At 39.3% G+C, this 15,549-nt stretch overlaps 1 protein-coding gene across 1 annotated transcript in view; it reads right to left on the bottom strand.

The window, feature by feature from the left end:
* Positions 1–15,549, bottom strand: part of LOC107699120 (dystonin-like) — a 174,091-nt gene that overhangs the window by 76,548 nt on the left and 81,994 nt on the right. The window contains exons 27-39 of the mRNA XM_016500293.1: positions 15,488–15,549; positions 15,212–15,395; positions 13,942–14,099; positions 13,562–13,740; positions 13,053–13,191; positions 12,767–12,960; positions 12,492–12,654; positions 12,329–12,412; positions 11,003–11,110; positions 10,822–10,920; positions 7,175–10,366; positions 2,781–4,841; positions 2,241–2,378 (exon numbers count right to left, since the gene is read on the bottom strand). Of these exons, the coding sequence (XP_016355779.1) occupies positions 2,241–2,378; positions 2,781–4,841; positions 7,175–10,366; positions 10,822–10,920; positions 11,003–11,110; positions 12,329–12,412; positions 12,492–12,654; positions 12,767–12,960; positions 13,053–13,191; positions 13,562–13,740; positions 13,942–14,099; positions 15,212–15,395; positions 15,488–15,549 (6,761 nt within the window). The remainder of the gene's footprint in view (positions 1–2,240; positions 2,379–2,780; positions 4,842–7,174; positions 10,367–10,821; positions 10,921–11,002; positions 11,111–12,328; positions 12,413–12,491; positions 12,655–12,766; positions 12,961–13,052; positions 13,192–13,561; positions 13,741–13,941; positions 14,100–15,211; positions 15,396–15,487) is intronic.

Below are 15,549 nucleotides of genomic sequence, written 5' to 3'. Positions count from 1 at the left end.
CTATTTTCAGGCGCTGCGTAATATCATTGCACAAACTCTTTGGTCATTTTTGAGCGAGATGCTAACGGTCTAATCAGATTCAATGATCTATGCTAAGCTACAGCTAAAAGTGCTACCGCCAGACCCGGAGATCAGCTGAATGGATTCGAAAACGGTAAAACTCAACTGTTTAACTCTAGGGGCGTTGGAAAATGAGCCTATTTTCAAAAATAGTGGAGTGTTCCTGTAAGATAACTTCAACTGCACTTTGAAAACCACTTCATCCAACATCTACTGTAGCCCATTTAACCATTTGAAATCAGATAAATGTTTACTGAACCATTAGTCATACAATTTGCAGAAAATGTGGGGGACATGATACTATTGAACATTTGAAAACAAATTCCATGATTTTATCTTATATGTTTATAAGACATTTTCCAAACGGCTTATCCTCTGTAGGGTCACTGGGATGCTGGAGACTATCCCAGCATCTCAGGCCAAAAGTGGGGGAAAATTCTGGACAACAGACAATTTAGGGCCAGGTTTACGAAACAGGGCAAATTGGCGTAAGAGCGCAATTCCAAAAAAAACGCTAATGGGAGTGTAAATTTCTGCGGGTGATTTACTAACAATGCATAAATGAAAGAACACAGATGCAGCCAGATCATTTCCATAATGACCAACACAATCTAAAAAGAGTAGCGCAAATTAGCGTCTGCTTTCAGACATGTTTTTTTGAAAGGTAAACTCCTACAAATGCATATTCAGTAAGGTCACGCGCTTAAATAACTGTGTCCACGCCTTTTCAGAGCTAATTCTTCACTGCGCATCTTTAGTAAATCCTGACCGTACTATTTTAACGCCAAAAGATGGTTTGTGCCATCCAGTGTCTCCTATTCTGCATGTCTTTGGATTGTGGGAGAAACCAGAGCACCCAGTCACAAGGAGAACATGCAAACTCCACACAGAAAGGCCTCCTGACTCAACCGGGACTTGAACCAGGAACCTTCTTGCTGTGAGGTGACAGTGCTAGCCACTAAACCACCCCGATATTCTAATTTATTATGTAATCATTTATAGATAAATGATCAAGTTTGTGACCATGTGAACTTCTTTGTACAAAAGTTATTGAATAAAAGTGCTCTTGGGAACATACACAAATCATGCTGGATGACATGATCATCAAGTTCTACATACACGTATGGAGTTTGTGATATTAAAGCAAAAAGGGGGGATACACTTAATACAGATTCTGAAATTCATGTCATTTTTTCTGTAATGCTTTCCACTCAAATTGTTATGCCGATAATATGGTTGTAATGGACAGAAAATTTAAAATACAAGCATTTCCACAAGTGGCCTCAGACTTTTGGATCCCAGTGTATTTTTAGAGACATGTTGCCATGTTTATTTAAACATCAGGATTGAGTTATAAATCTTTTGTTTGGAAACGTATATGGAAGAAGGTCTGTCATTAGGGATGTGACATTGTAGATGGATGAATGGTCATTCAGACAACTTTCTAATTTGAGAAACAGTTTATTTTACATGGCATGTAAATTGTTCTCTGCTTTGGGTCAGTCAACAGAACAGTTACCACCTACATTACTTGGCTCTGACAACCAAGCAGCACTCCAAAATGAGTGATGAAATGTAGAGATATAACAGCATCACTGAAGCAGGGAATTTCATAACCACCAAAAAATGCAGTGATTTAATGTCCAGTGTAATTTGTACAGTTTATCACACTGTACATGTACGTTGTAAATGTATCTGACTGAGCCACATGTGTACTTATGGATACATGTTTACTGGATTATCACTGTTGTCCCTTGTGTAACCGTGAAAAATAGGATGTGACCTGATGACTGATCCAGATGTGATCTAACAAAATAGTGATTATTGTGATTATATCAATTACTACTTGAAATGAATGGGTAGATACTTTATGGGTAAATACTTTCTGTGAAATGTGGGTGGATAACAGAAGCAAGTAACAAGTATGTGACAACACAAAAATATGAAGAGATACACAATAATATCTTTATTCAGAAACAAAACAATGGAAATGTGTATGTTCTGATGTGTTTGACATTAGCAACGTTTGGAAATGATGAAAGCAGTTCCCTGAAATGCTCACTATGTTGACAAAATGCTGACATTAAAACAGCTACAGATGAATTAACCTGTAAGATCCAGAGCTGAAGACCTGTTGAACAAAACAATGAAAAAACAATCAGGTAGTTTGACTTGTTTACCTGGGGCTTACTAGTGCCCTCAGTGCTGGGTTTGCTATCACTTTGAGCCTTTCCATCTTTGTTTGGATTCGTTTTCATCCAATTTAACAACTTGTTAATCTTATCGCCATGCTCTTTCTTCTCATCCTCAACAGACCTCTAAAATCATTGGGGAAAAAATTGTATGGTGGATTAGAAAACAATGTAAAACTTTCATAATTAACAAAATAATGTCTATGTTTGGATACAATATACAACATGAAATCAGCAGGTCTATAAGCTCCCAGCCATTTTACATGGAAGCCTGCTTGACAATAAATTAAAAATGCCATTGAAAAGAAAAAAAAAAGGATACAAGACATTTTTAAATAACATCTTACAGTAGAAAAAAACCCACATTTAAAGTCTCCCATTTTCACCAACATGACTTAGATATCTTAAATAAAAAATAAATATTTTATTTTAGATAATGCTCCACCACAAAGGGACGTGTCAATTACTTTTTCTGCCATTCACCAAAAATGGCCTGATATTAGAAAGACACTGTCCAGAACCATATCAGAAGTGCCGATAGGTCCAGAAGTATTGGAACGATGAAGTATTGCCAGTACTATGGGGTTTTGTTGCTTCAAGAAGGACAAACCCAGTGTGGCTGTCAAAGACACTCTTTTCTAGAGCTTCCTTGAAAGACATTTTTCGCTTGGTTTTGAGGCAGGTGATACATTTCGAATGGGAATTGTCATGTTGAAGATGTGCAGCAGTTGCTTTGTCGATCAAGCAATTCTGTATCGCATCCTCCAAAGAGACTCTCTCTTGGCTCTCTGGGTTAATGAGCCCACCAGTCGCCAGTTGAAACTCAAGACACTTCACTCCAACATCTTTCGGGAAAAGGTTCTCTTGCATCGCCTGGGCCACAGTCAAAGTCTTTCCATTCTGAGGGTGAATGATACCATAATAGGCTTGCTCACATTGCTGGAGCTGTCTGGCAAAACCTTCATCCAAGAGTCCTCGATGTTGTGCTTCTTTAACCAGAACCCTTTCTCCAGATGCTGGATCACAGATGCCTCCAGTGCAAGCCTGAGCTTCTAGCAACCTCAGCGCGGTGAGTCGGTCCACAAGGTTCTGCTGGTGTCCTTTGAAAACCGGGAGTCGTTTCTTCAAAGAAACATCCCAGAGTCCTGCAACGGGACTGTTTGGAACTTTAAAGACAACTCTTCTGGAAATCAAAAGATCAGCGAGCTCAGAAATACTGAGCTGACCACTCCGGTAGCTGTTGAGCTCTTCCATTTGGAGTATTTTCAGACTAAGAGCATTTTCAATGCAAAGCTGCCGCCCACTCTTAGGGTCTGTTAGGATGTGTAGAAGGTTCCTACTTGAGTCCATGATTGTTATCTCTTGCCATTCGCTCTCTTGTTGTGAGAGAAATAGGTAAGTTCTCTTGTCAATGTGGCCGGCCTTATATGCTTCGTAGGCTGACATTTTCGCACCATTAGAAGTGTCGATGACCGATATCCTGTGTTTGCTGGATGGTGAGAGGGTGTACAGATGCTGGTCACCAAAAGGAAGAAGATATACTCCACCATGGACATCATACACACAGATTCTGAGCAGTTCGCTATAGTACGCCTTCTGCCCTGTTTCTGCGAAGTGAAAATCTTTTGGGTTGCTGACTGGATCATAGAGACTTTGAAGGGTGGCTTGATTTACAAGCCCCTGCTCTAGCGCACAATCCATGGGTACCCTAATTCCAATCAGTGGGTGAATCAACCCTCCAGTAGCGATCTGCGTTTCTATTAATGCTTTACCTCGATGCCTGTCTAGAATTCTCTCCTCCATAGCTTGAAACACTGAAAAAATCTTCCCAGCATGAGTATAACCACTGACTGCTTTGTAAGCTTCAGTTATTTTGTCCTTGAGATCCCCAGTAATGATATCTTTCTCAAAAGCATCTGACGGCGAGTAAGCTTCACCTGTCATAGGATCAATGATGCATCCTGTGGCAGCTTGTGCTTCCAGAAACTCAATGGCATAGGTTTTAGATATAAATCCTCCTGCAGCAGCATCTAGGAAGGACAGCTTTTTCTTGCTTGACTCCATGTAAACACCTGCAATTGAGGATGGTTTACCAATGAATTGAGCAAGTGATGCTTCTATCTCCTCTATAGTGATGAGGCCTGTTTGCAAGTTGAGTGCAATTTCCTGAGTAATTATTTTAGTTTTTACCAACTTTTTAATACTTATCTGTCCTCTGAGACCTTGAATTTTATTGGAAGAAGACTCCATTTTTAGCACTTTTGATTTACTTGTTACAGGCGAGCCAGAAGCAAGATCGATGGAGGAATCAGAATCAATGATATCGAATGAAACAGTCTGACTTTTACCAGACCTGCCTTTATCAGACACTGAGCTTTTCCCAAGTATAGTGTCAGTCATCTCACTCTGACTGTTACCAGCCATCACTTGGTTTTTGTGTAGTTCAAAAGCATTTGAATTCTGGAGTGAAACTGGATTTTCTGTTGCCTTGGTAGCATATTCCAGCGTTCTCTCATTGATCACTTGCAGTTTGCTTTGCTTTACTTTTCGTAGCTCCTCCAGCACTTTTTCCTTTTCCAGTGTAGCTATCTGCAAGCATGAGATCATTTATGCTATTAGTGCATGAAAATATGTCAGAATAAGTGTACATTTTTAATAAATATATTTCATTATATAATAAATGCATTACTTTTATACATTTATATATTAATAAATATTTAGGCAAGAAATAAGGTGAAGTGTGTAATTTCTGCATCAACAGAACTGCAACAAATAATTATTGTTTCCTTTCTGCCCTTCTCCCCCATCTTCTAATGCTTTTATTCACAAAAGTGAGAATTATTTACATGCTGAAATTAACATTGCACTATCACTATCTGGGGTAAGCAGGTGGTAAACAGAATTGTAATTATAGTGATCATGGCAGCAATAAATTTGCAATTGATTATCAAATTCTGTAAAAGAGAGGTCAACTATCAAATGACACTTGGGTTTGCTTGTTGTCAGAATTTGGTTCATTTGGATGATGTGAACACTGTTTTTCAAACTATGGTATGGTTCATGTGGAATCCAGTACGGTTTGCTGCTGATCTGAATGCAATTGTCCTTAATTGCAGAAATGAACAAAGCCACTGGAAGGCAAGCCTGCAACCTTTAGCCAAAAAGCATAACGGCTAATGCTAACGCTTCCGCTTTGGCAGTACGTGGGAAAGGAGACCAGAGGCTGTTTTTTTAATGGATGTCAATGGAGGAGAGTCTTCACTAAGCTGAATAAACAGCTTATCATTTAATGAATCGACAGCGTATCGGCTAATCTTCAACATGTTTTACTCTAAGCAATATTTTTGGATTGAACTATTTTTAGAGTTTACACTGAAAATAAAATGCTGTTTTATAAGAGAAGTCACTGACTTTTTGCGACAGGTGGGATTCAGCTTACGGCACTTCTCATTTATTCCTATGGTATCTGTAAACAGCAACTGAGTGTCACACAACTCTGACTGAAATTCAATGACATCAAGGCTGTAATGTGATTGGTTATTAAGGTACACGTTATCCAAGTTGACCGTTACGCTTTCTCCAATAGTAAGTAATACAGAACCTCTCATCTCCCTATAGTAAGACAATCTCTGGAAATTAACCGCTATTTATGAGCTATAGGGCTGTCAACATTTTTTTCAAATTTCGAATATTCGTCGAATATAAAATAAAAATCCAAATTCGAATGCAAAAACGTTGCATTCGAATTTTAAGTGTGTGTCAGGCAGCCTTGTCAGTGGCGCACGAAATGCGACGACGATTTAAGTGTCATTGCATTTTAATGCTTTTGTTAGCCTATCCAGTTGAACCCACTAGATGCGGCGCTGCTACGTTGTTCATTCAAAATATTGCAGAAAAAGAGAACAATCAATGCGAGGAAGATGTTGTTTATGTCAAAACAGAAACCAAGTCGTTCACACAGAATGCATATTTATCGCATTTTCTAGAGGGACATCTATCACCGTTGCACTCGCGTCTTGTAGAAGAGAGCCGCATGTTTAGAAAGCTATGTAAAATTAATGTAAGTTCAACTTTTAAAAAACATGTCTCAAGACTTTATTGCTTGGTTTTCCCCATCCCACTGCATCTCAAGTTTTTAAATGAAGAAAGTACTCTTTTTGATTGGTTTTCGGTCCTTTGTATTAAACTATACATACATGCATGATGCTGTTTTGTTTCTAATTGCTTAAGTAACTTTATTCATTATACATGGTTTATAAACCATATATAATTAATTATTTTAAACATTATGCACTTTTTTCAAAGACAGTCGTGTTATTTTATTATGCTTTGAAGAAACGTGCATAATATTTTTGTTATTTTATTATGCTTTGAAGAAATGTGCATAATATTTTTTTCGATGCGCCCTCTTGTGGCCTCAGGAGAGAAGCCAAAAGCTTTTTTTTTCCCCTAACTGAAATTATGCCTTTTAAATTCGAATATAATTTGAATATTGATAATATTTAAGTAAAAAATTCGAATTTAGTTTTTCAGCCATTTTGACAGCCCTAATGAGCTATGATTGGTCAAATCGCTCGCCTCCAACAGAAACTGACTTCTCTAGAACTTTTGCAGAACATTAATGGTAAACAGACCAAGGTACAAAAGTGAGGCAAGCAACCCTATATATTTTTTTGCTTTGTTCAGTGTTGCCGTTACCTAACAAGTGTAAACAGCTGCCGCCTTGATGACGCAAGCGTGCCATGGTTCTGACCCACAAAAAACAGGTGTGCATAGAATAGAGGGGGAGTAACTGAACTCTGGTTCGGACCAAGCAACGGAACCAAGTGTGAGAGCACCCTTAATTATAGCTGTCTCTGCACATTGTTAAAACACATCAGGAAATGACAGTTTTACAAAACTGAATACACTTGAAGTCGTACCTCAGAGCTCATTTTCATTTTCTTGAGTTCCTCCTCCATGTTCCTTTTCGCTTCTTCATATGACACAACAGTTATCTGAGTCAGCTGAAGTTCAGTCTTTAGCTTTGCCAGCTCTTCATCTTTAGCACACTGATGACTGGCATGTCCGAGTGCCTCCAATTCTTTTAGCTGCTTCTTCTCAGAATTGACTGCTATCTCAAGCTTCAGATTCTTCTCCTGTAGAGACTTAATTTCACTGATGTACGAAACAATCTGTTCCTTTAGAGATCTTGCTTCCCTTTCTGAGATGCCCAATTTCTGCTCAGTCTCTGTCAACATTTGCTTAAACCTTGATATGTCGTTTGAGCTGTCTTTGTGAATATTGTCAAGTTGAAAAATACTGGATTTCACTCTGATTTTTTCCGTTTCTAACTCAGAAATCTTTGATTTTGCTTTGAGAAGTTCAAGGTCAAGTATTCCCCTCTGCCTGTCAGATTCATCCAACTGCATGCGTACGTTGCAGAGGTGTTCTTCAGCCTCTTGCTTTGCTTTTGTTGCATTAGAAGTTAATGTTTTCAGCTTCTCCACTTCTTGAGACAGGTGCTTGTTGTCTCTCTCAGCACTTTCCACAGTATGTGAGTGCTCCTTTAATTTCCTCTCATGCTCCAACTTTAAGCGTGATTCCTGCAGCGAAAGCTTTTGCACCATTTCAGCCTGCACTAGCTGCAGTTGAGTCTCATAGCCTTTCTTTTGTAAGTCGAGTTTGCCTTTGAGATCGTTAAGCATCTTTTTACAGTTGTCCAATTGTTCAGCAAGCTTCTGTGATCTCAACTCAGCAGCTGCTGTTTGATTTTGCTTCTGTTTAAGCTCTTCCTGGGTTTGTCTCAACTTCTGCTTCAGCTCTGACGTCTGCAGAGTTAAACTTGTGATTCTGTCTTCTGCAGCATTCCTATCCTTCTGAAAAGTGACTAGTTCTTGTTTTAAATTCAGTACAGATTTATCTGCGCTTGAGCTCAATTCTCGCATAACAGAACTTTTCCTTTGGAGTTCTGCCTCCAGTTCTTTGAGTTTGGACTGACTTAACCTGTTTTCGTCAGTCACTCGCTGTAGCTCATCTTTTGTTCTTTTTAGAGTGGAACTAATATCATCAAATTCACATTTTAAAACCTGTAACTTCTGGTCAGCAGTTTGCTTATCCCTCTGAAGGGATGAAATGTCCTGTTTCAGGCTTACTGTGGCCTTCTCTGAACTTCCACTGATCCTACTAATTGTCTGCTTACATTTCAAAAGCTCATTTTCAAGTTCTCGAACTTTTGACAAGCTCTTTTTACCTTCAGACGACTCCCTTTGAGATTCTCCTATGGCTTTTTTTAAAGCCATGTTCAGGTTATTTATCTCGACTTTATGTTCCTGAACCTTCTGATTAGCCAGATTCCTCTCAGTGGTTATAGAACTCAGCTCTGCTTTGAGATTTGAAATATCTTTTTCATAGTTGGTGATGGTCAACGTTAGAGACTTGATCTTCTGCTGCAGCTCGGCTGTCTTTTTGGCTTCTTCGTTGTAATCTTTAAGTCTGATTTGAAGCTCATGAGATACCTGTGTTTTGTTCAGAAGTTCCTTTTCAACAATTTTTACCTGAGATTTTGCACTTTCTGCCTGGGATCTGAGTATATTAATTTGCTGTTCCTTACTGTCAATCTCAATGGATGCTCTATCAAGTTGAACTTTCACATTTTTAATGGACCGTTCAGTCTCCATGTTAATCTTCTTCAGTTCTTCTACTTTCTTGGTAAGCTGGGTCACTTGCAAGGAACATTTCTGAAGCTCTAGTTCAAGGTTTTTGATTTTGAGTTGAGCTTCCTTCTCTGTTCTGGTCTTCAGATTGATTTCGTCTTTGGCTCTCTGCAGTTGCTCCTTCAAAACCTCTGCCTCACCTTTCAGGGTTTTAATCTTTTGGTCAGCATGTGATTTGTCCTGCTGGATTGACTCAATACTTACCTTAAGATGACGGGTATCACTTTCCAATAATTGATTCTTTCTGTTAAGTTCATTCACCTTGAATGTCATCTGCTCTACCTCAGACTGTTTGGAAGACAACTCGTCTTCCAGGCACCTCAACTTATGAGTGCTCTCCTGTTCCAAAGAGGTCCACTGTAGAAGTTTTCCTTGATTGACTTTGAGCTGGTCTTTTAGACCATCGACCTCTGTCTTCTGGAACAGCACTCTTTGCTCCAGAGCAGATTTGTCTCTTTGGAAAGACTTGATTTGTTCTTGATACACATAGACAGACTTCTTTAGTTCAGAAGTTTCTTGTCTCAACTCCTCTGATTTCTGTCTCATGTTGGACCTATCTGCATCCATTTCCACTTGTAGCTTCAAAAGCCTGTTGTTTGCTTCATCCAAGAGTTCTTTGAAACGTTGAGCTTTCTCCTCAGCCACAGTTTTGTGGACAATAATTGAGTTCAATTCGGATTTCAAGGACTTGATTTCAGTCTCAGCTCGCTTCTTGCCCATAATGAGCTCCTCCATTTTGCGCTGTAGGACTTCTGCCTCAGATTCAGAATGGATTATTGAAGAACTGGTTTTAAAAGATGCCAGTTGTGCACCTTCTTTGGAGAAACCCAACCTGGATTCACTTGGCATCATCCTGACTTCTGACTGGTGGGCCAGATCCATTTCCATGATTCTCACTTGGCTTAGAAGCTCTGCCTCGGCGTCTTCCTTAGCCCTAATTTCTCGCTCTAACGTGCGACTATGCTCCTCCAGGCCCTGTACATCACTGTCCTTGCGACGTAAATGATCTTCCAGCTTCTTACGGGCTAATGTGCTCTCTTCTATGCTTTTTATAAGGTTGCGGAGGCTCTCTTCCAGCGAGGCCTGTTTGGCCTCTGACTGCTGAACCTGCTGTCGAGCACGATTCAACTCTTGCTCCATGGAACCCTTGCTTTTGATCACACCTTCTAGTTCAACACGGTATTTCTGAGCCTCATACTCAGCTTTTGATTTATGTAAGGTTAAGTCCTCGATTGACTTTTTCTGCATCTCAAGGTCTGCCCCCAGGATGTCCAGCTGCTGTTGCCTGTTAGACAGCGAAGCCTCGAGGTCCAGTACCTGACGCCTAAGCCTGGCGATCTCCTCTTCACTTGCAGATTTCTGCAGCTCTATGCTCTCAGTCCAGCTCAAGTACTCTGCATTTTCCAATGACTTCCTCCTCTGAAATGAAAGACACAGTCATCTTCCAGTCAACCACCTGGAGGAGAAAAGGCGGTTCTTGCCCACTTACCAATAAAAGCTTGAAAAAATACCACCACCACCACCACGTATTGGCATGTACTCTTCAGCATGTTTCCAGGACATGCTTTCCCAAGATACAAGGTCACCAGCAGTGATACAAAATACAGCCATATGTGCTATTTTGTATCAAAATAAATGTCCAAGCACTGAGGAACATTTTGTATTGCAGGAACCACCAGCAAAGTTTAATAAACATGTGTTTTTGTATGTTGTTAGTATGTATGTCGTTGTTCTGATGTGTCACTGGTGAATGAAAAATGGCTGGAAGCACAGTCTTGCTAAATAGCATGCAATAACAGCATTTCACCTACTATACGAATGCTAATTAACACTACTGGATGAAGCGTTAAGGAATAAGTCAACAAATGTCCTACCTCATCCTCTTCCGCCCTCTTCAGTGTTTCACCGGCAAACTTCACATACTGCGTCATCAGAGTAACCAGGGCTGTGTAACGTGTTCGAAGGTCCATAAACTGAAGAGGGAAACAAACAAAAAATGCTCACAAATACTCAAATGAATGCCAAAATGACAAAAATCCCTGTTTCCTCTCGTACCTCTTGCTGGATGACGTCAGAGGAACTCTGCATCTTCCTTCTCTTCACTGGAGACTTATGCTGAGAGTCAACCATGGCTCTGTAAGTCATCAACTGCAGTTCATAGTCCTTAAAGACGAGGAACAAATATTATTCAGTTAAATAACTTTATTTTACCATATACTTAATTGCCATTTTACTATTTTAGTATCTATTTTATTGGTTTCGTTGGGGATGAAGTCTTACTAATGGGCAAAGTACAATAATGGTACTATGGGACAGTATGGTACTGAATGATTACAATATTCTAGTGGTGTCAAAATTAGCGCGTTAACGCAGGCGATTAATTTTTTTCAGTTAACCGCGTTAAAAATAGTTGGCCACCCCACTCACAACTGCTGCTTGTCACTTTTTCTCTTAACAAGAAGTGCATTTATTCAGTCGCAGAACGACTGAGAACAGGAGACGTTTCCGATGCCCGCTCCACTTCACTTCAGCGCCAGGCTCGAGTCAAGCTCCTGGAGCAGCCCAGCACTGTCTCACTCATCTAACACACCCAATTCAACTCGTCAGCTCTTTAGTAGACCCTTTAAGACCTGAAGTGGGTCAGAAAAGGTAAAAATATTTGAGAGAAAATATGATGCGTGTCAGATCCGCGTCACGTTCAGCAGCGGCAGCTCTTAAAGAAATAACAGCCAAAACAACCTAATAACCAGCTGCTGTGATGTCTATTAATCAAAGGACAAAGAAAAAAAAAAGATTTAAAAAAAGTTTTAATGATTCATCTATATTTAATTTAGAATTTAGTGTTTGATAACTTCAATTTCTGTATATTTCTGCTGAGGGCACAAGTAAATATGACATTTATTATAATGGGTTTATGTGAAGATTGTTTAAAGTTCACTTAAATTAGAAGTTATTTTTTAAAGTTTAATAAATGTTAAAATTGATAGCTCTCAATTATACTGTAATGTTGAATGGCTATAGTCAATGGTTAAATATTAGGTGGGGGGTGGATTTTATAGAGAAATAAGTATTGGTATCATTGATACTGGCCTTCAGTCATAAAAAAAGATGCCATTAAACAAATATTTAAAAAATATACTGTTTTATGTTCTTTGTTCATTAATTTGAAGATTGAATGTGAAATTATTGCAATATAAAAGTATATTTAAAAACTTTAATGTTAGGTGGGATTAATCGCGATTAATTTCAGAGAAATGTGCGATTAATTCGTTTTTGTTTTTTTATCGATTGACAGCACTACAATATTCACATACCTCAGTCTACCATGGTGCCTTATATTTTGTTATGTCAGAATATTTCAAAGCAATAATTTAGTCTTACTTTCACTCCAACTGCATACTGCTCTGAATACTTCTGGCACTCCTCAATTTTGCTTTGTTTTTGTTCAATTTCTGTGACCAAAACCTAGAAATAATGGCAATGTTAGGATTTGGTGCAAATAAATGATATGAATAAATACGATTTAACTTTTTTTTTTTCATACTTTCTGCTGGTTAAGGAACTCGGCCAACGCCTTGCTGTCCTCGGGCTGATTCTCTTGGGCCTTGAGCTGCTTGGCTTCCATTTCTTTGCTCCATTCATCCAGGCTGTTATACGTGTCTTTGTAGTACTTAAGTGACTTGCTGATGCCTTCCAGGTCTCGGAGCCTAAACACCATGAAAAGTCAATATATCACACATTATGAAGGTAAATAAATGAGAAACACACTTATCGCTGCAGCACAGCATTAGCTAGGGGCGAAAGAATCAACTTAATGACCTGTTTTCAATCTGAGAGTGGATGTTTTGCCATCGTTCTTTGAGCTGGTCGGCCTTCTCCTTGTGCCAATCCAAATCAAAGTCTCTCTCGTTGTGCGTTTTGAACATTCGCTCACTGATCACCCGTGCCTTCTGCAGCTCGTCCTCCAAGTCATGGAATACCTCACGTCTTTCATCGATTTCAGACCTCCATTGCTAAAAATTACCATCAGTGTTAAGTCAAAGATGTTTAATGGCTGAACCATCATCGAGACAACATTTTCAAAGTTACAATGAGATTTTATTACCTTAAGAGTGCTCATGACGCCATCGATAGATTTGATATTAGCATTGATTGTATCCTCCTCGCACAACTTAGCTTCATAAAGTTTGACCAGAGCTTCGGCACTCTGACTGTGCTTCACCACCAAACTCACTGTCTTCAGCCTGAGTGAAGATGATTTGAGTCAAACAAGTCAGATTATATAGCAATGATTTCAGCTGATTAAATATTTTAGTGCTGTCCATAACAAGAGATTAAAAACTAAATGTAAAGATACATTTACATTAGCCTGGTAGTGGTAATTTGAAGTGTTTAACAATGGGAACATTTTACAAGGACAACAGAGAGCAGACACAAGATGATGTGAAGAAGAGGGGAGAATAGGACTGGGAAGTGTCATTCAAATTCACAATGCTTACATGAGCACCTCAGCACATCTACTAACCACTAGGTCACATCTCCAACTGTTTATTTAATAACACCCTTCTTAACTCTTTCAAAAACATCACATTTGAGGAGAAAGTTAATACTCACTTCTCCAGGTAGATGCAGCACATGGAGTAGACCTGGTTTGTGCTCTGCGTGAGGATGTTGAGCTCAGAGGAAAGTGTAGGGACGGATGGAGAGGCAGCTGCTTGCCTGAGGAAAACGTCACACTTCTCTCTCAGGCACTCTAGGTCATCCTTCAACCTATCTAGCTCTACCTTCTTCTTCTGGATGAATGAGAAAGGACCAATTTTGCTTCAGCGTCCAGATTTTACATTGGAAGTGGTGATCCAACTTAGTACCAAAAATTGGTTATCTCACTAAAACGTATTATATTTTATATTTATTTATATATTATTTAACTATTTGTATTTTTTAAAGTATTATGTGAAAATAAAGGAGAACAAAAATGAAGCGGAAGATCAAACCTCCTGTTCGGTGATGCGCAGCACACACTCCTGCAGGTCGTCTCTGTCTAGCGGGGTACGTATTTTCCGAATCAGCTGTTCCTCATGACCCTCCACCCGCATGCGGAAGTTACGCACCTCAGATATGAAGAGGTTGTACACGGACTCCTCGTGTTCTTCTGTTGACCACCAGAGGGCAATACATTCAAGATGAGTACATCATTGAGACTCCATGTCCAAACAATAATCTGTAGTTTTTTGTGCATTTGTTTGCCTGTTTCTGTTTCTTGGAGAAAATATACTGAAAATGTAACTAGTGACAACACAACTAATCTTATAAATCTTTAACATTGGTGTATGTGCATATAATTGTGATCAGTTTTGTTGACGATTAATCTGGCAGACAATATTTCAGGACTCCGTTTTTACATTACAGGTGCCAGACAGTGAACTTGTTTGTTTCAAGAACAAAAACCAACATATATTTAAAGTGTACATAGTAATTAAATAATGGAATCAGGTGCATTACAAATGATCAATAGTTAAACTTCCAGATTAAATTTAAATGCATTCCCACAAACCCTTGCTCTCTAATTTCTCTAATGTTGAGGAGGAGACCTGTGAATGGATAAAACATCATTCCTTATAGTATAAACTTTCTACTTAATAAGCTTAGGAGAACACGTGTTTCTTAAGCATGTATGCTATACTGTATGTCTGGTGGCACCAGTAACTGCTAATTTGAATATAGTTAAACGATTCTCTGTTGCCTGATATGGCCATTGTCAGTGTTGGGGAAAGTTACATTTAAAAGTAATGCATTGCAATATTGCGTTGCTCCATAAAAAGTAACTAATTGCGTTACTGAATTACGCATCGTAATGCATTACGTTACTTTTGTGTTACATCTTGTCACCAGAGCTGGTCTTGCTTATTTGTTCTTTAATAACAAAAAAAAATAACAAAGTTATATCTTTGGCAACTGTAAAGGCACTTTCACACCAAACATGAAACGAATAAGCCTCAGGCTGCAGGAAGTGCTTCTGCCTCTGCACCTCACTCCTTATTTCTCTCAACAAGGGGTCAGGAGAGGTCTCAGCGAATAAATGGGAAAACAAAGTAACTTGCATTTGAAAAAGTAACTCAGATATTTTGTAGTAAATTCAAAAGTAATCCGATACTTTACTCGTTATTTGAAAAAAAGTAATCTGAATGCGTTACCCCCACCACTGGCTACTGTCATAGCTGTCCATTGTTGTATCTGGGGACGTGTGTGTGTACAGTAACTTGCCTCTCTCTGCAGATTTGAGGAGTTCCTCATAGTACTCCTTACACGCCAGAACCTCCTTTTCCAGCTGGGCACAATCAGCCACCGTGAAAACCTCCGATTCATCGCTGTCCCTCAGGAAGTCCTCAAAGTGGGACTGCAGGCTGCTCAGCACCTGCTCGTGATCACCTGGCAATAGGGTCTTGATCTAGGGAGGGAAATTAACATTATACTACTGTATCAGCTCCCAAGGTTTTAAAACAACTTTCGTCTCAGGGGCCGCAAAAAGAAGATTTGTACCGAGGCAACACTGCTTTTGCGGATGGCGCGGATGTCAGTCATCAGATAGTGCCAGGACACGA

Source organism: Sinocyclocheilus anshuiensis, unplaced genomic scaffold (genome assembly GCF_001515605.1).
Source record: "Sinocyclocheilus anshuiensis isolate Anshui unplaced genomic scaffold, SAMN03320099.WGS_v1.1 scaffold166, whole genome shotgun sequence".
NCBI classification, from domain to species: domain Eukaryota; kingdom Metazoa; phylum Chordata; class Actinopteri; order Cypriniformes; family Cyprinidae; genus Sinocyclocheilus; species Sinocyclocheilus anshuiensis.
This window is presented reverse-complemented; position numbering and strand designations above follow the sequence as displayed.